This window comes from Rhinatrema bivittatum, chromosome 3 (genome assembly GCF_901001135.1).
Source record: "Rhinatrema bivittatum chromosome 3, aRhiBiv1.1, whole genome shotgun sequence".
NCBI classification, from domain to species: Eukaryota; Metazoa; Chordata; class Amphibia; order Gymnophiona; family Rhinatrematidae; genus Rhinatrema; species Rhinatrema bivittatum.
Window position 1 is genome coordinate 572,655,168 of NC_042617.1, and position 27,707 is coordinate 572,682,874.

General features: G+C 43.4%; 1 protein-coding gene across 1 annotated transcript in view; it reads right to left on the bottom strand.

The window, feature by feature from the left end:
• Window positions 1–27,707, bottom strand: part of SYNE1 (spectrin repeat containing nuclear envelope protein 1) — a 966,955-nt gene that overhangs the window by 918,979 nt on the left and 20,269 nt on the right. Inside the window, 4 exon segments of the mRNA XM_029596918.1 lie at window positions 5,912–6,090; window positions 7,092–7,184; window positions 15,686–15,769; window positions 18,276–18,371. Coding sequence (XP_029452778.1) covers window positions 5,912–6,090; window positions 7,092–7,184; window positions 15,686–15,769; window positions 18,276–18,371 — 452 coding nt within the window.

Below are 27,707 nucleotides of genomic sequence, written 5' to 3' on the forward strand. Positions count from 1 at the left end.
AACGTTAAGAAAAAGAGCACTATCCACTGCGGGACCACATCAATGGAATGCGCTCCCACCAGACATAAGACTCGAACCCAATCTACCAGAGTTCAAAAAAAGGTTAAAAACCTGGCTCTTCAGGCAAGCATTCCAATTCCCAGAGTGAAACTAGGCACCTCCTCCTGTCTTTCAGATCCAACCATTGCAAGGTGTCACAAACACATTGACACTCAATTTCATACACGGACTTGATTATTCACAATATCTATTTATTTAAGTCATCCTTTCATATTATATTATTTAACCGATTACTTGCAGACTATTTACGCTACCAAAGTTCCTTGTAAAACGTGAACACGAATAATGTTATAATAATATTATATGTTTGTTAAATACTATTGTTACTTTCACTGTTCCTTGTAATAATGTTCAATAGTTGATTGTTATTGTTCTATGTTCTATGTAAAAAAACCCCAGTCTAATCTACCAGACCAGGGCAACCTTTTCGTTACTTGTAAACCGGACTGATTTGTATTGCATACAGGAATTCCGGTATATAAAAATTAAAAATAAATAAATAAATAAATATGACATCTTCCATCAGATTTTATCAATTTTTTCCCTTACTAAAAGTACGTAATGATAAGGAAATGTGAGATTCATAATATCATACTTGGTTGACTAGAGGGCTACAATTTCATAGCTTGGGATAACCTTAAACTCATTTTGCCAGATACAGGACCTTATGCACTAAGCCAGTTGTGGCCAACTTTTCATGCACCAAGAGCCAAAGAAACAGACTGCACCCTACCAAAGAGCCTGACACTTCCAAGCGATGGGAGAGTCTCCTCTGAGGAGCAGGGTCATTGCAAAGGATGGCAAGTAAGGCGGCCACCCAAAATGCCAAGCTGGGAGGGGAAACCCCTCACTACCCTTTTAAGTAGGTCTGTTAAATCTGAGCATCCAAATGCAAAGGGGAAGGGGGTGCCAAAGCAACTCCTCCTCATCCCTACCAGCAACTCTCAAATCACCCCCACCCTGTTCCAAACACTTCTCTCCCTCAATCCCATCCTATCCCAATCCTCCTATCAGTCTATCCCTCTCTCTCATTACCCCATACTATCCCCACTAGTTTGACCAGCATCTCCCTCTCTTTCTCTGTCTCCCTGCCACTCTCTTCCCAATGCCTATCTCTCACTCTGTCCCCACCTGTCTTTCTCTCTCTCTCTCTCTCTCTCTCTCTCTCAGCCTGACAAGCCTCACTCCCCCCCCCCCCCACACACACACACACATGTGAACTATGATGGTGAGTCAACGGCCCAAATATAACACCTCTGGTACCCCTCTCTCCTCAAGCTCTGCCCAGCACCAGTATCCCCTCTGACACAGTCTCTTTTCCCCTCCCCCCACTTACTTAAGGATCTCTGTCAACCATTTTCACTACCTTCATCAACTCTGGCTCCATCACTGTTCTCTCTTTGAAAATTCTGGCTTTCTTTCACACACACCTTTATCATTACCTCTGCCCCACTCCCATCCTGATAACATTTCTGGCTCTATCATCTTCCATCATCAACTCTGTCTTTCTTTCAAAGAGTCCTCCTCCTCTGGCTTTCTTGCACCCCTCTATTGCTCCCATCCTGGCTCATTCATGCCCCCCCTCCAATCCCAGACAGTCCAATCTGTACTGTTGACTTTAGGAAGACAGGGAGGAAGATGACATTCATCCTCTTCTCACCTGCTTCACAGCATCCACATCTTCTTGTGCTGTCTATCAGATGAAGAAAGTAATCAGGAAAGCAAAAGGTCTGGCGGAAGAAAGGGTTGTCAAAGAGGTAAAAAGAGGTGGCAAAACTTTTTTTCAGATACATCAGAGAAAGGGGAAAAGTCTGAAGCGGTATAGTGAAACTGAAAGTTGAAAAGGATCAATGTGTGGAAAGAAGTGAAGAAAAGGCAGAAATATTAAACAAATACTTCAGTTCAGTGTTCACTAAAGAAGACCCTGGAGAAGGAGCATCACTGGTTAACAAGGCTGTGGGTGGGGGTGTATTTGACGAAACCCCATTTATGGAAGAGAATGTACGGGAAGAACTAGGAAAACTGAAAGTGGACAAAGCCATGGGGCCTGATGAGATTCATCCTAGGATACTGAGGGAGCTCAGAGATGTGCTTATGGGTCCGCTGACTGACCTGTTCAATAGATCCCTGGAAATGGAGGTGCTGCCGAGTGACTGGAGAAGAGCGATGCTGGTCCCGCTTTACAAGAGTGTGAGCAGAGAGGAGGCTGGTAATTACAGCCCGGTTAGCCTCATCTCAGTGGTGGGAAAATTAATGGAGACTCTGCTGAAAGAAAGGATAGTGAACTACCTACAATCTGGTGGGTTGCTCAAATCGAGACAGCATGGATTCACCAGGGAAGGTCCTGTCAGACGAATCTGATTGATTTCTTTGATTGGGTGACTAGAGAATTGGATCAGGGAAGAGCGCTCAATATGATTTACTTGGATTTTAGTAAAGTCTTTGATAAGGTCCCGCATAGAAGACTCCTGAACAAAATGAGAACTTGGAAATGAGCGCCAAGGTGGTGGCATGGATTACAATCTGGTTGACGGATAGAAGACAGCGTGTGATGGCAAATAGAACCTACTCTGAAGAGAGAACAGTATTGCCGCAGGGATTGGTGTTGGATCTGGTTCTGTTCAACATCTTTGTGAGTGACATTGCAAAAGGGGTAGAAGGTAAAGTTTGTCTATTTGCGGATAATATAAAGCTCTGCAACAGAGTGGACACGCCGGAAGGAGTGGAGAGAATGAGACATGTTAAGGAAGCTTGAAGAGTGGTTGAAGATAAGGCAACTGGGATTTAATGCCAAGAAGTGTAGAGTTATGCATCTGGGATGTGGTAATCAGAACGAACTGTATGCAATGGGGAGGGGGGGGGTGAAGCGCTGCTGTGCACGGAACAGGAGAGATACCTTGCGATGATAGTGTCTAGCGATCTAAAGATGGAGAAGCAATATCACAAAGTGATAGCTAAAGCTAGAAGAATGCTGGGATGCATAAAGAGGGGTGTTCAGTTCTGGAGATTGTATCTTATAAGGGACAGAGACAGGATGGAGGTGGTCCAGAGAAGAGTGACCAAAATGGTGGGGCGTCTCCATCAAATGAATTACGAGGAAAGGTTGAAGGATCTAATTATGTATACCCTGGAGGAGAGGAGGAGCAGAGGAGATATGATACAGACTTCAGATACTAGAAAGGTTTTAATGATGCACAATCAACAAACCTTGTCTGCTGGAAAGAAACCAACAGAACTAGGAGTCATGAAATGAAACTCCGGGGAGGACGACTCAGAACTAATGTCAGGAAATATTTCTTCTTTAAGAGGGTGGTGGACACCTGGAATGCCCTTCCAGAGGGGGTGGTGAAGACTAAAACGGTGAAAGATTTCAAAAGGGCATGGGATAAACACTGTGGATCCATAAAGGCAAGGGGGAAGGGAATGTAGTGAGAGGCATGGGGGTAAACTTGCTGGTATAGCAGATACTACCCTTAAAAAATAAGCCTTCATTCTGTTGATGCAACTCCATCACTGCTCGTTGCTTCAATGGCAGGGGGAAAAGAGGAACTGTATTCAGACAACAACCAACAAGGACATTGAACTATACAGACTGGGAAAACAAATAAGCATGGGGGTAACTTGCTTGATGCGGTGGTTACTACCCTTAATCAAAAAGCCTGATACTATACTTCTTTTTTTTTTTTTTTCTGCTGCAATCAGTTGTGCTGTGATGACAGGAGAGGAGGGGTTGGAACAGCTAATCTCGGCTATGGGGGGATGGTCCCCTCAGAACCTTCCAACCCCCCCTGGGAGGCTTCCAGGACAAGGGAGACTGCTGCTGTATCTTCCTTCTCCTAACTTCTTCTTGTTTTTATTTATTTATTTATTTTTAAACTTATTCCCAATCAAACAAAATCCCTGACTAACTAACAAACGCCACCCAGGGATCCCAGAGGCTGTGGGTGACCCTGCCCCATCTGCTGGAGACAGAGTAAGACTGAGGGGCTGTGGGTGGCACCTTACTATATGTAGGGAAGCCCGACAAGTTTTGCTCTGTCTCCATCTGCTGGTGCGGAGTCACAACCCAGGTGTCTGGACTGATCCGGGTACGTACAGGAACAGCTATTCTCTGCTATGGGTGCTCCCTGTTCCAGCCCCTTCCCTCTTGTCCTCTGCAGTGATGCTCGGTTGCCATGTAACAGGAACCACATTTTGCACATGAAAGAGCCACATGTGGCTCCCAAGCTACAGGTTGGCCTCCCCTGCACAAAATGGAGCGAAAACCTTTAGTGCTCAGGCCCTGTAAATTCCATGAAGTTCAAACTACTTTCAGTTAAACAGCAGGTGGCAACGTGCACCATGGGAACCAAAGAAAGGCCATGATAACCTTATTAATGTACAATAAGTTTACCTTTTAATGCTATTAGCTGAACATGTAACAAAGATATTTCCTTGCTAGAGAATAAAGAGCACATGTTCAAAGTGAGCTAAATAGTTAAAATTACAAACATGAAACCATAATAATCAAAATCCATCTTCACCGTTTGCATACGCTATTAACTCAGGGTTCCAAACTGAGACACTGCTCTGTCTTGCTCATAGGTAAGTTTGCCAACTGGCTCCAGATTTTCAGAACAGGTTGATCCAGTTCTGATTTTACTCCCTTGCTTTTCTTAGGGAATGCTATAGGGAAATCAGAATAACTCCCAGCATGCAATGGAGTAAAACCAGGACTGGATCAGCCCGTTCTAAAACTCTAGAGCCAGTTTGCTGTTTACTCATGTAAATGGCTACTTATACGGGTAAATCGGCTATCTGAATACTGTCTGCCCAGCGTATGGGTAAAAGTGCACCTGTTCTTTCACGACACTCGCACTTTTATCCATGTTTTTGTGAAGGCGTTCCCAGGGAGGGGTTAGGTCGGGGGAGGCAGCAATGCATATGGCTTTGCATTTTCAAAACTACACACATTGTTTTTGATAGAAAAAGTACCCACAAAAAAAAAAAAAGAACAGGTTCAAATTTCTGCAGATACTTTTTTCTTTGGGCAAATTTTCAAAAAGGAAAATCTGCGTGGATTTTCCCTTTGAGAACCTGGTGAAAATCCATGGGTAAATATACCTGCGGAAACTGAAAATCGCACATACTGTCACTCATTAGAGTGAAAAACTGCAGAGGTCTGAAGTATTTAACTGCCTCCCATTACCATATTCATTTTTACCCACAAGCACTCCTGAAAAAAACCTACAAATGTTCAGGTACAGAACATTTCACAACATTCAAGCAAAATCAAACTAAGAATCAGAAATGATAATAAGTAGCTAAAATAAAGATGTTAATGGTCAGTAACATGTACCCTAAAAATAAGAAGCAACCTCACCAGCGTAATCAACCAATTTAGTACTTTTAACTAGGGATGTGCATTCGTCCAGGACGAATTAGGAAATTTCAGGGAGTCCGAAACCCGAAGGAATTTTTCCCGATTTTTAGGAAAAATTTGTTTTTCGGGTTTAGTGCGCACTAACTCCCATTAGTGCGAGCTAACGAAAAAATGTTAGCGCACACTAACGGGGAGTTAGTGCATGCTAACTAACCCTGTTAGTGCGCACTAAAATGGAATTTGGGTCTCCCTGAATTTTAAAGGCCTGCGGTGGGCCGAAAACAAAGCCGAAGCAATAGGTTCGGGCTTCGCTACATCCCTACTTTTAACTCTTACAAGTTACGTGCTGACTTAGTTCAACTGCTTTCCAACATCCTGACATTACAGGACGCAGTAGAATGTGGGAACTCGACTGTGCCAAGAACAAATGTGTCCAGTCTTTTTATCCATCCTGCAAAAGAGGTTCACGTGATTCCATGGGTTACTTACTTTGCTGCTGTGTACTGCACCCATTTCAATAAAGCCTTCTTTGCACTTCCTTGAATTTTGGTTATCACTTTTCGTTTATTTGGAGGGCTTGTGGCCTCAGAGCTCAGCACGCTGTCCACGGAAGACGTGCTGCTAGACAGCGACTGTAGCTGTGGCAAGTTGCTAGTCAACTCCTCGATCTAAATTGAAAAGAAACACGGCTTTGATTAATGTGTGATCTTCCATATACTAGTCTCTCCTTAGCAGATATAACATCCTATATGTTATTTCTTGTGTCAGCCCAAGATATTACTGTGTTAAGTAATACATGTATAATGTCAAGACTAAGAATCCAACTGGCAGTTAAAACTGAAAAGAACTTTTATTCAGAATTGTATTTAATTTCTCAGGGTATATTACAAATAAAGTTTCTAAAAGCTGCTTTCGGCTGACCCCCATGTTATCAGCCATAGCGCTGCCTGCTCCTCATGCAGGAGACTCAATTTAAATTCTCCTGTGTACAGGGCTGCTGGAGCTTGAGTACGTCATGGAGGTGACACAGTCAAGATCTAGATAGGGAGGAAAGGCAATTGTCACAACTGCTAGCACAAGAGAAGAGGTGATGAATAGTCCAAGAGGAAACATCTTTCAAGTCTTCAACTAGCAAAGGCTGTTGTGCTGCATAGGCATGCATAGGGGAGCTGTTATAAAGTGGAGACAATTTGGAAGGGGATAAAAAAAAAAGAAAAAGGTACTTATACTTAGTGATCCCCTACATTATAGATCTACTATACGTTCAGGTATTAGTCATGCGGGTATTCCATTGGTACATGGAAAGGCTGAACATGTTATTAGTAACTGAGGAGCTGACTTGGAGAGTCTTAAAACATGAGTGCGCCTATGCAAAAAACAGAGCAAGAGAAACGGCTCCCCACTCAGGCACTGTAGATTCTGACGCTAAGTCAGATTGCACCCATGAGCAGCATCTCTAACCTAATAGGGCCAAGAAATCCTTCACCGACACACATGTGACTTCAACCCCCCTGGTCCACGGACAATTTCTAATGCAAAAATAGAATCAGAAAGTCTACAAAGTTACTGTAAAAATTGCAGTTACTGGATTGAAATCGTTTACAGTTTACAAGAATGCGACATTCTAGGGATGGAAAGTGAAAGGAAGGCAAAAAGGAGAAATCTTTACCTGGAAATACAAAATGATGGTCCATATTAAGCCAAGTACAATCGAGGGCCTCCCATCAGCAATATCGGTCGAGTTAATGTTCACCAGCTTAATCTGTTTACGAAAGTTTTTAAAAGATTGATATATTACAAATTAGCTTCTAAGTCTGTTACACATTTTGTACACTCTAGATAAATGCATTCTCCTGATCCACGCACGATATATCACGGGGAGAGCCCAGGCAAATACCAAGTCACCTGGATAAAATGACCTCCTCCTCTATCCAGCTACAAGTACTTGTGGGCTTGCACAGAGGGTATATTTTTGCTTAAAAACAGGCATTCCCGGAAGGGTGGAGGGTGTAGGTCAGGGAGTAAATCAGCGCCTGTTCAGGGGACTTTCCAAAGTGTACATGGCCTTCTTACCCTGTCCTGACTGCCCGCTCACAGTGCAGCTCCTCATGCTAGCTGATTTTCAAAGGCAGACTACCCAGGTAGCTATAAAGTACACCCGGTGAAAGTGCCTGCACGCTTTACAACTACACAAGCTACTCAAAACGTCTTCCCACATATCCCTACAAATATGTTACGTTCATGCATAATGTTTTCAAAGGTATGCAAATAGTTTCTCTAATTTGCTGGAAAATAATGTGCCACCGTTGAGAACCGCGGCATTTCCTCAGGCGTTCTTGTACAACGGTTTACACTGAGGTTTATTTATAAGGAGTTTCTTAAGTCAAAATTTAGTTTGCAGGGCACTTTTCAGGGTGTTTTTTATATTATTTAAACTAACTAGGGTCAGATTCTTTTTTTTTTTTTGTCACAACAAAAGTTGGTTTGCAGGTGGTACTGAAATTTGGAAGTTTCATAAAATATCCAACGTGAAAACTTGGGTGAATTTTGCTAGTACACATTCACCATCGACACTGTACAAACCAAGCCTTGAGAGTGCGTTCCTTTTCTCGCAACATTTAAGCAGTTGATGCTCTCTTGCCATAACCTCGTTATATTCTTTTACAGATCCCATAGTGAATTATTAAAAATGCATTAGTGTGAAATTCAACAAGCATTTCATGAACTCGAAAGAGGAACAATGCAAACGTACTTAGAGTCTATCCGATAATATTCCTTAAAATATTCTCAGTAGTATAACGGTAACATATATACCTTGACTAGGAGCTAAGCTGTGCTAAAAGAGGCTGTTATCGTGGTGCTAATGACCCGTGATAATGCAATGAAAAGAGGCGCAAGGTAAATTTCTTGCATTAAAGAGCGCATGTTAATGCAGAGACTAACACAAGAATAGTTGGTGTAGTAAAGTTTCTCATTCGAGGAGGCAGAAACTTTGCATGTTTTAACATGCATTATTTATCACTGCCTTCATAAGTAACAAGTTGATATGCATAATTATTCATTTAATTAACTATTTTGCACATGTCATGCTTATGTCCACAACAGCTGAATAACGAATGTTAAAAGTGCTGATAATGTGTTAACGGTGCTTTTAATGCACATAATGCTACTGTGAATATCAGTGCCATTTACTATTTTTTGTACAGTCGCCTCTAGATGTGCTCCTAACAGTTTTAGATACATCTTTTACAATATGGAAAACACTTTTCAACAACTACATTAAAGCAGTGTATGCTGCTAAATATCAAATCCCTTGGGATCTTCTTTCTATCAGCAAGCTGTTTCTAGTTAGGGAAAAATTGTGCTAAATGTTGATACTAACCGGCGATCCTCTGTATACTGACTGGCATGAAAAGCAGAGGGATGAAAAAAAAGGGTAAGGCACCATTCTGATGAGCAGAGCACAATCAGTTTAAAAACAAACAAGAAGGGGCACTAATTTACAGTGAATGATATAAACAAATTCTCATTTTCAAACAACATTTTCAGACTTGGCTTATCTAATATATATTAAAAATTCCACTGTCCAGCACTTGTTTACACATACATTTATGGAATGAAATAGGTACAGTTTGAATAAAGAAATATGCAAATATCCTGGCAAGCCACAGACAGTGAAATATGACACCCATGCTTTCACAAATCTGATGCTTCTATGAATTTTATTTTTTTTGCAGTGTCCACCTTGAATCAGATCACCGATTCATCAACAATACTGAGACAATATCTAAAATATTTGGCCGTAAAATGGACTTACTCGTAGCAATCAAATCACTCATTTTGCTTGATGCTGAAAAAGGACAGATCTCTGGTTCAAATATGAAGGTATTTTCAAATCTCTATACAGAAGGTAAAGCAGAATTATTTACCTGTAAAAGGTGTACTTCGAGAACAGTAAGATGTTAGTCCTCAAACATGAGTGATATCATCCGATGGAGCCCGGTATGGAAACGCCAAGCATTTGAAAACTTTGACTGTGCCTCACTGCACATGACCACGCATTCCATTATACAATGAGTTCACACAGGGTCCAGTCAGTCTTGTATTTTAGCATTAAAAAACAGAGAAATCAACTCCAAAGGTGGGCGGGCTTTGTGAGGACTGGCATCCTGCTGAACTCGGAGAACACCTGTTACAGGTAAGCAACTCTGTTTTCTCCAAGGATAAGCGGGATGGCAGTCCTCACACATGGGTGAATCCCTAGCTACAGGCTCCTCTCAATGGAAAAATGGGAAACAACAAATAAAGATGTCAATAGGCACAATAATACTTTTGTTGACAATAAGCCTTTTTACCGTATTACCGTATACTTAACCTATGAGGGGGCAGTGAACCTTAGGAGGGAAAGGAGTTGGGAACTACAACTACTGGCCAAACCTACTGTCAAGTCAGCCATTCCTGTCCAAGCACCTGCGAGATAATGAGTAGAGAGTACTCCATGTCACGGCCTTGCGTATCTTCTCCATGTAGGTTGATCACAGGTGAGCCACCAGTGCTGCCATTGCTCAAACAGAGTGAGACTTGACATGGCCCACCAGGTTCAGCCCCAGCTGAGCATACTAGAAGGCGATGCAATCTGATAGCCAATCTAATAAAGTGAGTTTGGCAACAGCAATCCTCCAATCTGTTTGTGTCAAAAGAAACAAAGAGTTGGGTAGAATTTCTATGGCTTTCAGTCCACTTCAGTAAGAAGGCCAAGGCTCTTTTACAATCCAAACTGTGCAATGCTTGCTCACCTTGGTGCACATGTGGCCTGGGAAAAAATGCTGGAAGGACAATTGACTGGTTAAATTGGATTCTGACACCTGCATAGGCAGAAACTTAGGATGAGTGCGAAAGATAAAATTTGGTATAAGGCATGATAACTTACTATTTATTTATTTAAACAATTTGTCACCCTCCCTTCCAAAGTTCAGGGCAGGGTACAATAAACATCCATAATAGTCTGGTCACACAGATGTATGAAGGATTTGACAAATATCAAGACACATAAACTAATTTGCAAAATGTCTCATATGTTCTTATGACACTGCTATGTATGCCTTCTGGAATAGGAAGGTTTTTAGGACCTTTTTGAAAAATGTGGCTTCTCTAGTTGTCCTTATCTCCAAGGTTCACTGACTCTGCATGCCAAAGTGACCACCACCAAAAGCACAATCTTCCAGCTTGCATACTTCAGGTCACACGAGTGCAGTGGCTCAAAGGGAGCTTTCATCAGCTAGGACACAACTACACTGAAGTCCCAAAACACAGCGGAAGGCCTGAAGGGAGGCTTCAGATGAAATAGGCCCTGCATAAACAAGACAACTAAAGGCTGCACAGAGATGGACTTACCTTCTGCATAGTGGTGGTAGCTGCCAATTGCACTAAGGTGAAATCTTAGAGTTGATCTTGAGACCAAACTTAGATAAATGTAATCAAGTAAGCAAGCAGATTTCTGTGTGGAGTAGGATAAAGGATCTAGGATCTTTTGCTTACATCACTCAGCAAACCTTCTCCACTCAAATCTATAGGATGTTCTAGTAGAATCCTATCTTGAAGCTAAAAGAATTTGAGACACATTGTCAGATAACTCAAGGGGCTGCAAAGTTAATTTCTTAACATCCAAGCAATGAACAATAGGGACTTGATATTAGGATGGAGCAACTTGAGCAATAAGATCTGGGAAGTCTATCTCCCAGAGTTGTGGGAACCAGATCTGTCTCAGCCAAAAGGAGGCTATGAGAATCATTGTCCCCCTGTTTTCTTTGAGTTTCAATAAAGTTTTCACCACTAGTGGAATTAAAGGATATACGTATGGCAGTCCTCTACCTCAGTCAAGAGCAAAGGTGTCTGAGGTTACTTTGCCACATGCTCTTTCCGGAGCAGAACAGTGGGGCCTTCCTGTTTCGAAATGTGTCCCAGTGGTGGAAAACATGATTCACTACCTCCTCCACCACCAGTTCAGGGACTACTTGTGCGGTTCCAAGGATCAACTCAATTTGTCTGCAAGGATATTCTCCAAGCTCACTGTTATGTTATGCTCCTCAAGAAGGGAGGAGTTAGCAATCTGTTAGGTTACGGCTCCTGAGAAAGGAGGAGTTAGCAATCTGTTATGCTTTGGCTCCTGTGGAAGGGAGGAGTTAGCAAACTGTATGATCTACACCTCAAGAAAGGAGGAATTAGCAATCTGTAATGAATCTGTTCCTGTGGAATGAGGAGTTAGCAATCTAACATGTTCAGCTCCTGTAGAGGGAGTAGTAAACAATCTGTTAGGGTATAGACTGCGGAGTAGCAATCTGTTATGAATCTGTTGCTGAAGACTCCTGATGGAGAAGGAGTAGCAATCTGTTACCAGAGGAGTGCTTGGAGAGGCACTCAGCTGTAAAGGAATGTGGATAGGTGGATCCTTGGGCCGATGACAGATGACTGCGCCCCCAGGAGGATATCCTGAGAGGGCCCACCGGCTAGGCTTGGGTACGGAGACAGACAGATAATTCTTTTATTAGACAGGATAGTAGAACCACCAGAGGTGGCAGTAGTGAGCTGATATGCCCGGCAGGGCTGAAGTCCCTTAGGTACTGGAACAGCGATCCCAGGGTTGCTGAGCTGTAGAGAAAACTATAGATAGTGAGTAGATAGGGTATGCTGTGTTCATAGCCAGAACTAGATGACAAAACTCACATAAGGTCTTTAGGAGGCTCAGTAGCTGGAAAGGGTTAGGCCCTCGAGGAGCGAGTACCTGGTTCCAGGGAAAGCTCTGAGAGAGCGATGGTAATTCACAAATGTCTGTATCTGCGATAGCTTCCAGGCAGTAGAGAATCTTCAGAGTGTTCAGGAGCATGGGCCCTCGAGGAGCGAGTATCGGTTCCTATCTGCAATCTGAAATAAAGAAAAGAGAGCGAGGCCCCCGAGGAGCGGGTACCCCTGGTAAGTCCGAGGAGGCAGAGTAGTTTGGACGAATCCTTGCTAACTCGAATCGTTAGCGAATACTGAGACCTTTTATATTGGAAGCGGATGACGTCAGCTCGGGGGAACGCCCCCGAGGATTCACGTCCTTGCTGGTAGGGTGCGTGCGGAGAGCGCGCACGCACCCTACATCATCAGGAACATGGCGGATCCGCAGTGTTGTGCCAGTCCGGGGACGCCGGAGGGAGACGGCAAGAAGACGCCGCGGCTGATAACCATCCATCAGACCCGGAGGGAGTCGCCACAAAGGTAAAGAGGGCGGAGTGAGGGCGTCGAGCAGCGACAGATGCAACACTCACCAGATACGTGGTTCTGAGAACCATCTCCTGAGAGATGGTCCAGTCCACAGCTATATGGTCTTCTGATATAGAAAATATGAGTCCAGACTTCCTTTCTTGTTTATGTAGTACATCACAGCTTGGTTGTCCGTTTGGACCTGATAACTTTGTTGGATAACCAATTTCTGAAAGCCTTTACAGTGTACTGGATAACCCTGAGCTCCAGGAAATTTATCTGATAGAACTTTTCTTGAGCGGATTACAGACTCTGAATGCAGAGCCCCTCTACATGAGCTCCTCAGCCCAGGATGGACACATCTGTCGTGAGAACAATTTGTATCAAAGAAATTTGGAAGGGATTTGTCTGACCAAATTGGAATTGTCTTACCACTAGAACATGGAGACCCTGAGCAGCTGTGTGACATGCATGGTGTAGCCCAATGGATAGCCCAATGGACTTTAAGGAATCAGTAGCTATAAGCTACTGATTCATTGGGCTATCCTCATGGGGAGACATGCCATGGGAGAGACATGTACCACTGATGCCATGAGACCTAACAACCTCACATGTCCCATGCTGATGTCTACTGACTCTTTGTATCTCTTCCACTGCAGACATCAAGTTGGTAGCCCTTTGTTATATAAGAAAGGCTTTTGCCTGAGTTATGTCTAGCAGAGCTCCAATAAACTCCAACTGAGGTGACAGGCTCAGGTGAGACTTGGAGTAGAAGACAATGAATCTTAATAACACCTGGAGGTCACATGCATCAGCTCCTGCTCGAGATGAACTCTTGACCAGCCAGTCTTCCAGACAGGGATACTCATGCATCCCCCAGTTTACATAAGTGCCCCACCACCTTGGCTAGGCATTTTGTGAAGAAGCGTGGGAAAGATGCCCAAAGTCAGATTGCAATACTGGAGATGACAGTCTCCCACCACAAACCTGAGATATTTCTTGTGACCAAGGAAAATCTCTGTGTAAGTGTTTGCAACCTTTAGATCAAGAGAGCATAGATATTCCCTTTTTTGAAGGAAGATGATTAAGGTGCCCAGAAAAACCATCTTGAACTTTTCTCTTTTGACAAATGTGTTCAAGGCTCATAGGTCTAAGGTGGAACAGAGTTCTCCTGTTTTCTTTGGAATAGAAAATACATAACGTATAATCCCCACCCTCTTTGCCTTGATGGAAAAGGCTCAACCACATTGGCCAGTATGAGAGAAAAGTGCTCCTTTTGAAGCAGTTCCTGATGCAGCAAGAAACCCTAATTGGGGTCCAAGGGCCAATTTGGCAGGAGACCCAATAAGTTTAATCTGTACCCTTTCTTGATGATGCTGAAAACCCACACATTCAAAATTATACTGGGCCACCAGTTTAAATAAAACCATAGCCTGCTTCCAGCTGGAAGGTCTTCTTGCGTGGGTACCGGGATACTAGCTATGTTCTCTGCAATCCAGTCAAAGCCCCATCCCAGGTCTTGACTGGTTTTCTGTCTGGGGCTTAAGCACCCTATGATGCCTCAGGCACGCACAAGGGGCCTGTTGTGTACGGGACTGAGGGGGATGGAGGATAGCGCCTTCTTGGCTGGAAAAAGTGCCTTCTCTGCAGGCGTCGGCCCTGCTGGAGGAGGAGGACGGTTCTTGGGTGGCAGCAGAAAGCTGCTAGAGCATTGCACAATAATCTCTAATCTGCATGATCGCATCCTTCACTATCTCCAAAGAGATTCTCTCCTGTACACAGCATGTAAGCAAGTCTTTCCTACACCTGGGCAGAGATTTGAGGCCCACAGCCAAGCAAGCCTATGGTCTGCAATCTTTACAGCAGAGATTCTCAATGCCTTCTCGTAAACATCAAGAGTCAAATGGACTATGTGTTTACTGGACTCTAACACTTTGTCTACCAGACTGAAGTGCATCTTGCTGCATTTGAGGAAGCTGCTCAACTATCCTTGCATTTACTTCAGCAAGTTCTACATATACTGTCCCATGAAGAGCTGGTAGGAAGCTATTAGAGATGTGCATCGTTTTGTTTTTTTTCGTCTCGGGCTTCGTTCGGGGCCCCCCATGGGAAATTTAGTTTTTCTCGCGGTTCGGGAGCTTTTTTTTCAGGGGGCCTCGATTTTCGTGTTAGTGCGCGCTAACTTTCGAAATTTCAGAAAAATTTAATTCATTTTTCGGTTCCCCTGAACCATTCCGAATTAGGCAATTTCATTGAAATTGCCTAATTTGGAAAAAACGAATGCACAGCTCTAGAAGCTATGTACGCATTTAACAAAGCCCCCTAAAAAAGCTTTCCCCTAAGAGTGTCAGGGTCATCAAGGAATGAGTTCTAGTCCTCTTGACTACCTGTGTTTATACTTCTGAACTCTGCCCTGGAATACTACTAAACTGCCCCTTTTCTCCATTAATATTTACACACAATATTGCAAGTACATGCGATTTTTCAAAGTTTCTAAAGTTGCATATTTGTGCGTACATGCTATTTACGTGCGCATATGCTATTTTTATGCATTCAACCCCCACATAACTCTGAATTTTACCTCTGTAAAATATAAACAAGTTATGCAATAGTCCCCTATGGAAAGTATGAATAAATTAACCTGTTTCCGAAATCCATTTCAAAGAAGTTACTGGGTGTTTCAAAATAGCTTTATGTTTGGAATGCTTCAACTTGATATTTGGCTGAATATATCCAAGGCTAGGTGAGCTCCACAATAAAGCACTGATTGTTGTGCTGTATACAGCAAAAAAACATGAGTAGTGTCCATGGAATAATAAATACAGTACGTCTCTGTAAAATGTTACCCTGACTTTGAACTGTATGTGAAAATCTGGCATATCTATTTATTCATTGTAATATATATTAGAACCCAGAGATTCATTTTTAAGAGTCATTGTTGTGATGACTTAAAATGTCAAGCGTGAAAAGTAAAACACAATGCATATAACAAAACCTCTACTCTGTAAGTGCTGAACTTACCCTCCTTCCCTCCAGGAATTTGAGAGCTGCACCAATGTTGGCCACCCAGTGAATGCGTTTCAGCTGGCGCCCCTGTTCACAAGGCTTAAAGGAAGAATAACTCATTATAGCAAAACAATATCAAGTCATGTCTAAAAGTTCAGCAACACACATGGTATAAGCTTTCATGACAGGTTTTAAACTAATACCATTATATCCATCACTAATATTCCAAATCAAGGAATAGCCGCGTGTCTCAGAAGCCCAGCAGGGAGTGAACAGAGTCTTCACTTACTGTCAGAGCACAGCCGGCATCAGGGGAGCCATCCATCAAAAATTTTATAGACAGTAAAAAAAAGACAAACATGTCCTTAAATATAAATTCCATATCAGTAAAAGTCTTGTAAGCAACAGGGTCTATGCCTCCAGTATCCTGGGCCCAGGCTCTGATAGGCTTCCATATTTGGGAGTCAACCAAAAAACACACACGTCAAAAATATAATTCCCCTCTTCTTGAACAGACAGCAAACAAAATACGGGGACAATGCAAATCCTTATGGGTAGACTTTTAACGTCTGGTATCTTTATGGGTAACTCCCAAAAGGGAGTACCTCAGTGTTGGAATATACCGTTTTTGCTTTAAATTTTTAAGTGAGCGTTAGTACTCGTATTTGTGCAGCATTCTGTGTTCTATACTTTTTGTGCTAATATATTTTATCTTATTTGAAAACTCTCCTTAATAACCACAGTCCTTAGCAAAAGCTCTGAAAGGTAATTATTACACAAAAAAATCAATGAGGCCGCCCATACTCGAGCAGCTACTATCGTGAGCTGAACTGCTTTTTACCGCACTGGTAATGAATACCTTAACCACACTGTACCCAATTTCTCTTAGGTCCTGTGAAGCCTCCCGACACTGCCAGTGTTTCGGCAATAATTGCCTGCTTCAGGGGCCGGAGAGGTTACTGAATCCACAGTAAGTTTATACTACTATACGCTAGAGACTTTATTGTCATCATTACAATTTAAAACTTATTTTCCTATTCCAGGGTCTTTTTAAATACACAGGAAGATAATATGGCCACCACCCGGCGTCCATGTCCCGGCTTGAATCCACAGTAATTTTAGACTACTATATGGGCTAGAGACTTTATTGTCATCATTACAATTTTAAACTTATTTTCCTCTCTGGCCCCTGAAGCAGGCAATTATTGTTGGGCGGCTTCACAGGACCTAAGAGAAATTGGTTACGCACTACTTTAACCTCCATGTTGATGGATCCTCTGACTCTTATGCCTCAAAACCCCTTTTCTTAATCTCCTCATTTCATCTCCAACTCTCCTCTACCACCCATACTCACAAACATGGCCACTGCCTTTCCCTAGTCTTTTCCTCCATCTGCTGTCTCTAAGACGTCTCCACCTCAGTTCAGACCATCATCTGATAACCTTCACACTAAACCAGCCTCCCCCACAACCTCATCCAGTCACCACCAATACCTTCAGGAATCTCAAAGCAGTTGGCCCTTGTCTCCTCTCCACTACTGTTTCATCTCTGCTTTCCTTACCCAGGTAGAGAGTCCATCAAGCTAGGTAGAGAGGACATTGCACCAATCTCATCTTTGGGTGAGTTTTCTCTCCCCGAAGGTCATCAAATCTTCACAAGAATGCATTGTTCTGTTCGTACATCTCACGTTGAATGTCAAAGTGGCCCCTAACCCCTACACTAATACCTAAACCTCACCTGGAGTTACTAGGTGGGCCTCCAATATGGATATAAATACCTATCTAGGGAGAGGGCATTATGGCTAGTCTCAGTCTCTCTCTCTCTCTCTCACTAGGTGGGAGCTTCAAACTTACTAAAGCAGGCCTTTCATGAGACATCACAAAATGCACTAACAACATTAACACAAGCTATCACATGGCTTCACACTACTGAAAACGTTGTAGCTAAAATTGGCATTAAGTCCATGCAATAAGACTTCGCAAACTGGTAAACCCAGTCCACTCCTCCGCTTTTTCAGATTTGCATCACACCATACGATATGGTGCTATCGCATGCGTTGGGGGCTTTTCGCATGCGAAAACGCCTTAGCGCATTTTGATAAATGACCCCCTTAGCCAGCTATCTTGGATGATATATTCAATGTGACAGCTGTGCCTCTGAACATACCCAGCTATCTCAGTTGGCCACATAAATTTATTCAGACTGCAGCAGGAAATTCAAAAGCTAAGTGCCAAACTTAACCAGACAAATGTTTTGAATATGAGCTACAAATATTTAACTCCTATAATTTTATCCATGATCTTTAAATACTAGAACAGGTTCATTCTCAAGTACAGTAAATGTGTTCTAGCAGCTATATGGGGCCTGATGAAAACATGATTCTTTACATACAGTAATAACTTTGCTTGGAACAACACAAAAATTAGTCAGACATATTGCAGTTCATCAGCTTCTGAGACTGTACAGGTCCCTTCCTCGGATCTACAGTACGTGGTCTCAGGTGCTCATGTCCCTCTAAAGTTTGGAATAACTCTTACACAGGCCCAAGAAAAGGTAGTACAGCCTAAACAGCATGAAAAGGAAGCAGAAAACAACATAGCCTTACCAGCTTCTGCCCAGACAGGACCTCAAGGAGGGCAAGCAGCTTAACCCCATCTTTGATATCTTCAAACAGGTCATTGACCACCAACGGGGGGTTGCGCTGAAAACATAAAGAGCAATACATAAAAAAATCAGTATCAGTCTTGTAGAATGTATTATTTTACTTGATAGAGATTGGTAATGTTATCTGAGTTTATAATACCAAAGAAATTACCTTACTGTTAACAAATTCTTGGTTGCCACAAGTTCAAGAACAGAACACAAACACAACAACTTTCATGCATGACCTGTCCTCTCAAAGATACAGGAGCCCACAATTAATTGCTTGGACAAGATGTACATCCTTGACCATCGTAAGGTGGAGGATGGGTAGCCCCCTTTGAAAAGCAAGGCACGATTCACCCAGACACTATTAAATTAGTCTAGACTGACACCGCACTTGTCTGCACTTCCTTCTAGTCTAACTATGGCCTCTAAATTCTTGGTGCTAACTGTCTCCATGCAAAGCATTACGGGAAGACGTTTACAGTAATATCAGAGAAATGTAGTCCATCTGAGCTACAGAGCCAAATCAGGAATCAAATCAGGAATAATAACCTCCCTGAGGCTATTTAATTGTCAATTTTCAATGTGTGTGCATGTATGTGTGCATTTATTTATCTATGTATCTATCAGCCACCTCTGATTTTCTGCCAGGTCACACTAGGCTGCTGACCTGGAACCTGTTTGAAGTATGGCAAATTGCTTCCTTTATCCTCACTACAGTGGCTGTTCAAAGTGAACTCTGCCACCTGGTTCCAACCTGGTACCAATTTTTTTTTTTTTTTTTAGAAAATCACCATTGCTATTGACTGCCCTTTATGTATGCTATCTCTCTAGATCTGCTCTGGAATGATATTGGACCTAAAAACACAGAGGTCAATATTTAAAGGGTCTGTATAGCTAACCTTTGAACTTGGCTGGACAAAACCTGAGACTTGAATATCCCCTCTGCTTCCTGGTTAAATTTTGTCCAAGCAACTCGTTGGGTATTAAAAGGCAGAGCTGCGGGCATTACCAGAGCACTATTTCACTTTGTCCAGGCAGCACGGAACACATAGAAACATAGAAATGACGGCAGAAGAAGACCAAACGGCCCATCCAGTCTGCCCAGCAAGTTTCACACTTTTTTTTTTCCTCATACTTATCTGTTACTCTTGGCTCTTAGTAACCTTTTGGTTCTATTTCCCTTCCACCCCCACTATTAATGTAGAGAGCAGTGTTGGAACTGCATCTAAGTGAAATGTCTAGCTTAATTAGTTAGGGGTAGTAACCGCCGCAATAAGCAAGCTACACCCATGCTTATTTGTTTACCCAGACTATGTAATATGTAATACGAACTGAGTAAGTCTAGTCAGATAACTTTACTAGGTAAATGGAAATGGGTGAGGTTATTTGGATAAAGTTTATCTGGGAATATCCAGCGGAATATATATCCAGGTAAGTTCCAGTGAATATGCAATTACAGTTATCCAGGTAACTTTACCCGGAAACTCTCCTGCTTGCCGGCTGATTCAATATGAACCTCACAGGTGTTCTAAAACAGATAACGTCATGATTTTTCAATCAGGTCAATGCTGCTCCACGTTGAGATGTTGATACCCAAGTGAATAATTAATGTCAGCTGACATGAGGAGTTTGGATGCCCAAACTGCCTCTCCCTTTTACCAAGCTGTTAGGATTCCTTCACTTTATGCCTTTCATTATAATTCATAATTCACTTTTCAGGTAATTTCAAAAGGTGTCATAGGCATAAATGGACTTTACACACATAAATGGGCTTTTGAAACTGCTGCTTTTATGCGTGTAACTCCTTTGAAATTTCAATGAACTCTGTAAAGGTTTCACATGCGTAAATGGACTTTAGGAGAATCATATTCAGTAGGCCGGGCAGGCGACACGTTGTCTAGCTGAAGTGATGCTGGATAACTCGTTCCGTACGTTCCCCGGGAGAAATGTCCCGCCGACAATACTTGCTTAGTTATTCCTAAGCTTATGCTTCCAGTACTGCTCCTGACGGATGCAGCGCCAGAAGCCAGAGAGTTCCCACCTCGCTCCCGGCAGGGGTATTTTTGTGGTATTGGGGTGGGGGTTTGGGAGGGTCTGGTGAGTGGGGGTGGGGGGTGGGGGAGGGCATTTGCCCCAGGATGGGGACTGTTTAGATGGGAGAGTTGCTGAGCAGCCATGTAAAGTGAATGCAGCTTCCAGGAAGGGCCCGACTGGTGACCCACAGCACTTTAGCCTAGTTTGGGGGTTTCAGGGGTGGTGGGGGGGGGGGGGGGTGCAAAGCCTGAGAGGGCCAGATAGTACATTTGGAAGAGGGGAGGTTTTAGAATTCAGCAGCAGGCCACTTCGCTTTGTTGGGTTTGTTTGTTTTTTTTTCTTCTTTGACCGGGATATTTTCAAAAGCATTTGGATTATTAGCTAGTTGTCTGGCCACACAAGGCCGGATGACTTTAGACCGGCTGTGAATCAGGCCTAAGGTTAACCAGCTAACCTGGCCAGACATACCTGATATTCGGCTACATTAGGAGAAGAACTCAACCTCTCCCCAGAGCACCCCTTTTTTATTTGGGCTAAATTATAGCTGAATACCTACTTATCCAACTATAATTTAGACGGATAAGTGGCTGAATGTGCAAAATCTGAATTTTTTTTAAACGGATAACTTGTGAGTTGGCTTTTGAGTATGTAAATGGGCTATGATACGTGCTACATTTACGTGCATAAAATCCTTCTGAAAATCGCCTCCTTTGCTTTGTGCTTTGCTTTTCAAGTTCGTATGACCTGCTGCAAAGCCCGGCCATGGCACTGAGCGGCTAATCATTACTGCCAAAACCGCATCCAGCCCATGAGGCCATCTTGAGCTTTCACTTTACTTTATAATGGAGAGGCTGGCAGACCACCTGCCGCCATAGGAGCCCGTCCAGCACTGCTGTCTCCAGAACGTGTATCTGGTGTGCATGGCATCCTGCCCTATAACTGGAGCATGAACTCCAAACTAAAGCAAATCGTAGATCCCTAATTTTTTTTTATTACTTTACTCTTTACTATCATACACCTATTACACTTTAGAGAATGGCTTGAATGTTAAATACAAAAGAAATATCCCAAAACTGTAATCTTTATAATTTGAATTGATGTAGTTAGATTTCCAATTGAAAATACTGGGCATTTTTTCATTTGTTTACCATATAACTCTACGTTACATTTTGGAGGTAGTTTTCAAAAGCATTTTTGCATGTGGAATGCTATTTTACATATATAAGTGGGCTTTTTGAAAATGACTACAGGGGTTATACATGTAAAAGTACTCAAAGAAGCAATTTTGAGTGTCCTGGAAAGAGATATTCCTAGGGGGCAGAGTTGGGACAGGGAAATCATGTATGTGCATAGCTTCAGTTTTCACAGTGTGCACGTAAAATGCATGCATGTGAATATGTATTTAGTTATTTGAAAGGATTTATATTCCGAACTCATACATTACATGTTTAAATCAGATTACAGTTCTATTTAAAATAATTTTAAAGTCTAAATACAAAAATACAAAAAACATGATTAAGAAAAAAAAAAACAACCCCCCCCCCAAAAAAAAAAAACAAAAACTGTGCGAATCGTCTGTCACTATGTGAGGAGGGAATGCAAAAGAGCAAACACTTCTCGTAAGTCCTGGGGGTGTGAGTAAGTCTTTAATGCTTTCTCGAAAGCCCTTGGCGCAGTGGCTCCGAGAGAGCCAGGTCCCTTGATGTCATAAGACGATGGCACGTCAAGCAGATGTTTCTGTGCTGACCGGAGAGCTTGGGATAGTCTGCACGTCTGCAGAATTGTGTTAATCCAAAACAGCGCATCGTTGTTTAGTAGCTTATGTTCGAGGGCGGCAACCTTATACATGCTGTGCCATGGGACTGGAAACCAGGGCAATGAGGGTACAGTAGGGGAGTTATGTGATCGCACTTGCTGCCCCGGAAAAAAAATCCTTGCAGCCAAGTTCTGGACCATTTGTTTGCATGCCTACGGAAGAACAAGTTGGTAGACCTAGGTACAGTGAATGAATGGCAATAGTCAAGACCATGTAAAACGAGAGACTGCAGAACAAAATGAAAATCATGCGCTTCCAGTTACAGTCTCAGCCGACTCAACACACCTAAATGTCTTACCTGCTCCCTAGCAGGTAGGAAATGTGCACACCTATGCCTGCTAACTTTCAGAGCTGGCGGGCTGAAGTCTGCTCCCTTTTAAAAACACTACTATGGCATGAGGATGATAAGACCAAAATTTCAAAATTCCCTTTAATGTAATATAAGTGACCAGACTGAAATCAATAAGGTAGAGTAGCTGCATACAGTCTCAATATTCCTGATCTTCAATCTGATCCAAAATACATCAGCCAACTATATGCTTTGGAACTTCTGATGCTCCAAATACTACTTAATATAAGACCCAAAATATATAGTATTTAAACAAAATCATACAAAATATAGAACCTGCTATAAAAGAAAATTCTTGAAAGACTCAAGTTTACCTTCATACGATGCTATAAAAGGTTTAGCTATCGTGTCTGTGAGCCTTAATTAGTAGGCTTCATAAATCATTAGGTAACTTGTTTATACCTGTGCAGAATGTGTTAAAGTCCACTTCCAAATTGAGAATTTTTTCTGTGCCACTTATCTTTCTGTGTTACTTATCCTGTGCTGCTAAATTAAATATAGGCAGTGTAATGATGCTCCAAATACAACATTCTGAAACCATACAAATGTCAAATGCTAGAAAACAAACAACATCTAATTTGTATGAATGAATATGTACTTTTATACATATTTATATTTTGCTGGTTTCCTTCTTGATCTAATGTAGCAATATAAGGACTAAGAAAAAATTCCTTTCTCAAAATTTTCAAGCAGCAACAAACTGACTTTGTGTGGTTTCCTCTATAATGGTTATGGTTAAATTCATTTCTATACCCCCCATATCCTGGATGGCTCACAGCAGACATGCAAAATAGGAACAGGTATTAATCAAACATCGCTAAAATGAGAAAGAAAATACAAAACATAACCCAAACAATAAAATCCTAAATAAAATCTAAAATTCAAACTTAATCATTGCAACTAAAGTAAATAAAGCATTTGCAACATCTCATTCCAGGATAAAATAGATTTCTGCACCTGTTGCTCATATCGGTGATTCCCAACGTTTTTTTGTGCCGTGGCACACCCGGCACAGGATTCATTTCATTGTGGCACACCACCCCCTTCATAATCATCATCTTCTCTTCCCTGTCACCCCACGTCTGGCATCATCAGCTTCCCTCTCCCTCTATCCCTCATTATCATCGCTCTCCCTTTCCTTTTCCCCCACCGCTGGCACCATTACCTTCTCTTCATAACCTTATCCTCTCTTCCTTCTGCCCTCTTCCACACCACCCTGGTATCATCACCTTTCCCTTTCCCCTGACATCATCACTTTCACTTCCCCACACTCTGGCATATTCACCAACCCTCTCCCTCCGCCCTTCTGGCATCATCATCACTACCTTCTCTTCCCTTTCTCCTGACATCACCTTGTTTCCTTCCCTCTCCCCCATCCCCTCTCCCTCCACCCCTTGGCATAATCACCGCTTTTTCTTCTTTCTCCCTCCATCCCCTAGCTACATAGCCTTCTTTTCCCTTCCCTCCCTCTCTCTCCACCCTTCTGGCATCAGTACCACCTTCTCTTCTCTATCCACTGGCATCAAAACCTTCTTCCTTTCTCTCTCCCTCCATCCTGGCATCATCACCTTCTCCCTCCACCCCCAGGAATCATCCCCACTTACTCTTCCCTTCCCTCCACCCCTCTGTTATCATCAGGGGTGGATTGACCTATTGGGGCTTTGGGCATGCCCCGGTGGGCCGGTCATCCCAACCACGTGGTTTTTTTTGTTGATTACAGTGGCCCCCATGCCTGTGGAGCCACTGCGCCCAACACCAACCCGCAGCAGCCATTCTCTCCCCTCAATCCTGTACAGTGCTGTGGCCATGTGAGTCATGGGGCCTGCTCTTCTTCTATTCTCAAGCAACGCGGCAATTGCATGGGCCTCACCTCTGCTCCCCACTCTCCTATGTAGCACCGCAACAGCAGGAAACACTCGGGCCATGTCCCCTTGCATCCTCTCTCTCACCCTGCTGGCAGGGCAGAAGAAAACAGGAGCTGCTCAGCTGCAGGCAATCGCCGGAGTCCAGGCTGGTGGGGCCGAGGAAAACTGCTGCAGGCCGCCAGCGGAGCTAAAAACAGGATTCACTCAGCTGCAGGCTAGTGCCAGAGGTCAAGCCAGTGGGGACAAGGAAAATAGCTGCAGGTTGCCGGCACAGACAAAAAAAGGAGCTACTGCTGGGGCCGAGGACAGGAGCTGCAGACCTCCGCGGGAGCCTAGGCCGCCGAGATGAAGAAAGGAGAGAGAGAGGCAAGCTGCATGGTGAAGAAGAAACATAGGCACAGTTGTAAGAAGGATGTGATTCTGTCTTTGTTTGTGTGTGTGAGAGAGGAGACGTGTGCTTCTGTGTGCCAGAGAGAGAGAGAAGGAGGTGCTTGTTTGTGTGTGTGTGTGTTAGAGAGACACGAAGTGTGCTTCTGCTGCTGTCTGTGTGTGTATGAGAGAGAGGGAGCCTGCTTCTGTGTGTGTGTGTGTGTTAGAGAGACACGAAGTGTGCTTCTGTTGCTGTCTGTGTGTGTATGAGAGAGAGGGAGCCTGCTTCTGTCTGTGTGTGTGTGTGTGTGTGTGTGAGAGAGAGGGAGCCTGCTTCTGTGTGTGTGTGTGTGTTAGAGAGACACGAAGTGTGCTTCTGTTGCTGTCTGTGTGTGTATGAGAGAGAGGGAGCCTGCTTCTGTCTGTGTGTGTGTGTGTGTGTGTGAGAGAGAGAGGGAGCCTGCTTCTGTGTGTGTGTGTGTGTTAGAGAGACACGAAGTGTGCTTCTGTTGCTGTCTGTGTGTGTATGAGAGAGAGGGAGCCTGCTTCTGTCTGTGTGTGTGTGTGTGTGTGTGTGTGTGTGAGAGAGGGAGCCTGCTTCTGTGTGTGTGTGAGAGGGAGCCTGCTTCTGTGTGCATGTGTGTGTGTGTGTGTGTGTGTGTGAGAGAGGGAGCCTGCTTCTGTGTGTGTGTGAGAGGGAGCCTGCTTCTGTGTGCATGTGTGTGTGTGTGTGTGTGTGTGTGTGTGAGTGAGAGGGAGCCTGATTCTGTCTGTGTGTGTGTGAGAGAGAGAGAGAGAGAGGGAGTGTGCTGCTGCTGTTACCTGTGTGTGTATGACAAAGAGGCCGATGCAATAAATATGCACAGAAAGCGGGCGCTGAGCAGTCAGCGCCCACTTTCTTAACACGCCCCCAGGTGCCCCACCTTGGGGGCGACATGCAATATTTAAGTAAGGGGGTCGCGCCCCTAGCGCCTCCTTGCTAACGAGAACCCGATCTGTGTCGGCCGTCCACCGATTAGGACGAGTAAATGCCGCACAGCCAGCCTGTCAGTTGAGCGTCCGTTTCCTGCACCCCACTGCCGGTGGGTTTTTTTTTAAACTTTATTTTGTTTTGTTTTTCCTCCTACTTGATATTGCAACAATATTAAGTAGGAGGCAGTACAGAAAAGCAGTTTTTTCCGTTTTTCTGTACTAGTTTTAAGAGCGCTCAGCTATTAATGCATCGGGACTGAATGACTAATAGCCTCATTCACATGCATTTGCATGTGATGAGCGCTATTAGATTCATTCCCCATTGGACGTGTGTTGTAGAGGTGCTAATCCCCTTATTGCATAAGGGGATTAATTAGTGCCTATACAACCCGTGTCAACTGCGATTTATACAGTGTGCTCGGCTGAGCGCACTGTATTGCATCGGCCCCAAAGAGGGAGTGTGATTCTGTGTGTGTGTGTGTGTGTGTGTGTGTGTGTGTGTGAGTGTGCATAAGAGAGGGATTGTGCTTCTGTCTGTGTGTGAGGGACAAGGAGGTGCTTCTGAGTGAAGTCGCAGAAAGTTTATGCATCCACCTTTCTTCAGCTAATCCACAACAATCTTAGGATGTCTGGAAATCGAATGTTCCCAGGTATGAAGAGTGTAAGATTTTTTTATCCTTATTTTTAATTATTAGGTATTATTTCATATGTCTCCCAAACATCCAGAACATATTTCAAAACAGTAAGGGGTAGATTTTATAAATGTACCCCCGCGAGTACGTTTGTTCGCACACCAGGCGCAAACAAAAGTACGCCAGATTTTATAAGATCCGCGCGTAGCCGCGTATATCTTATAAAATCCAGGGTCGGCGCGCGCAAGGGGGTGCACATTTGTGCGCCTTGCGCGCGCCGAGCCCTGCGCGCGCTGCCCGTTCCTTTCGAGGCCGCTCCGAAATCGGAGCGGCCTCGGAGGGAACTTTCCTTCGACCTCTCCCCACCTTCCCCTCCCTTCCCCTACCTAACCCACCCCCCAGCCCTAATTACACCCCCCTATCTTTATCGTGAAAGTTACGCCAGGCAGGCGTAACTCGTGTGCACTGATCGGCCGCCGCTGCGCGATTCCCCGGTCCAGGAGCGATTTCGGAGGCCTCAACCACGCCACTGAAACGACCCCGGGCCGGCACCATGCCCCAACCCGCCCCCCCCCCCCCCCGGAACGCCCCAAACGTCGCGCCACCCCCCACACGCCCCCTGACACGCTCCCTAGCAAAGCCCCGGGACTTACGCACGTCCCGGGGCTTACGCGCGCCGCCGAGCCTATGCAAAATAGGCTTGGCGCGCGCAGGGGGGTTTTGAAAGGGTTACGCGCATAACTTATACGCGTAACCCTTTTAAAATCTACCCCTAAATTAAGAAACAAGATTTTAAAAATTGGATATTCTATTAGTCAACTGATTTGAAATATGTGTTCATTTTTTAATATGGTTTTAATATTATATTTTATATTTATGGGTTTTATTATTTGACATTCTGTGAGGAATCATAACCTTTGTTTTACATATACAGTGTCTAGCTTGTTGCTGTTTCCAGTTCAGTTTTTGTCTGCACATTTCTATTTATATTTTATGATGACTAGAATCAGAAGTTTTTATCCTTATTAGTTACTTGATGTGTCTGCTGTTTTGAAATATTTTATTGGTGTTTGGTAACTATTTTAATATTTCCCCAAATAGTTTTTATTTATTGGATGTTCTATTCATCAGCTATCATGAAATATGTGTTCATTTCTTTTAGTATGGTTTTTACCATTATAGTTTATATTTCTTGATTTTATTGTTTGATATTTTATGAGGAATGGTGATCTTTCTGCTTATCTATTGTTGCATTGCATACAGAGTCTGGCTTGTTGCAGTTTTCAGTTCTATTTAGATTTTATGGCCTCTTTATTCTGTATTTGATGAGGGTCTGTCTGTGTTCTACCTG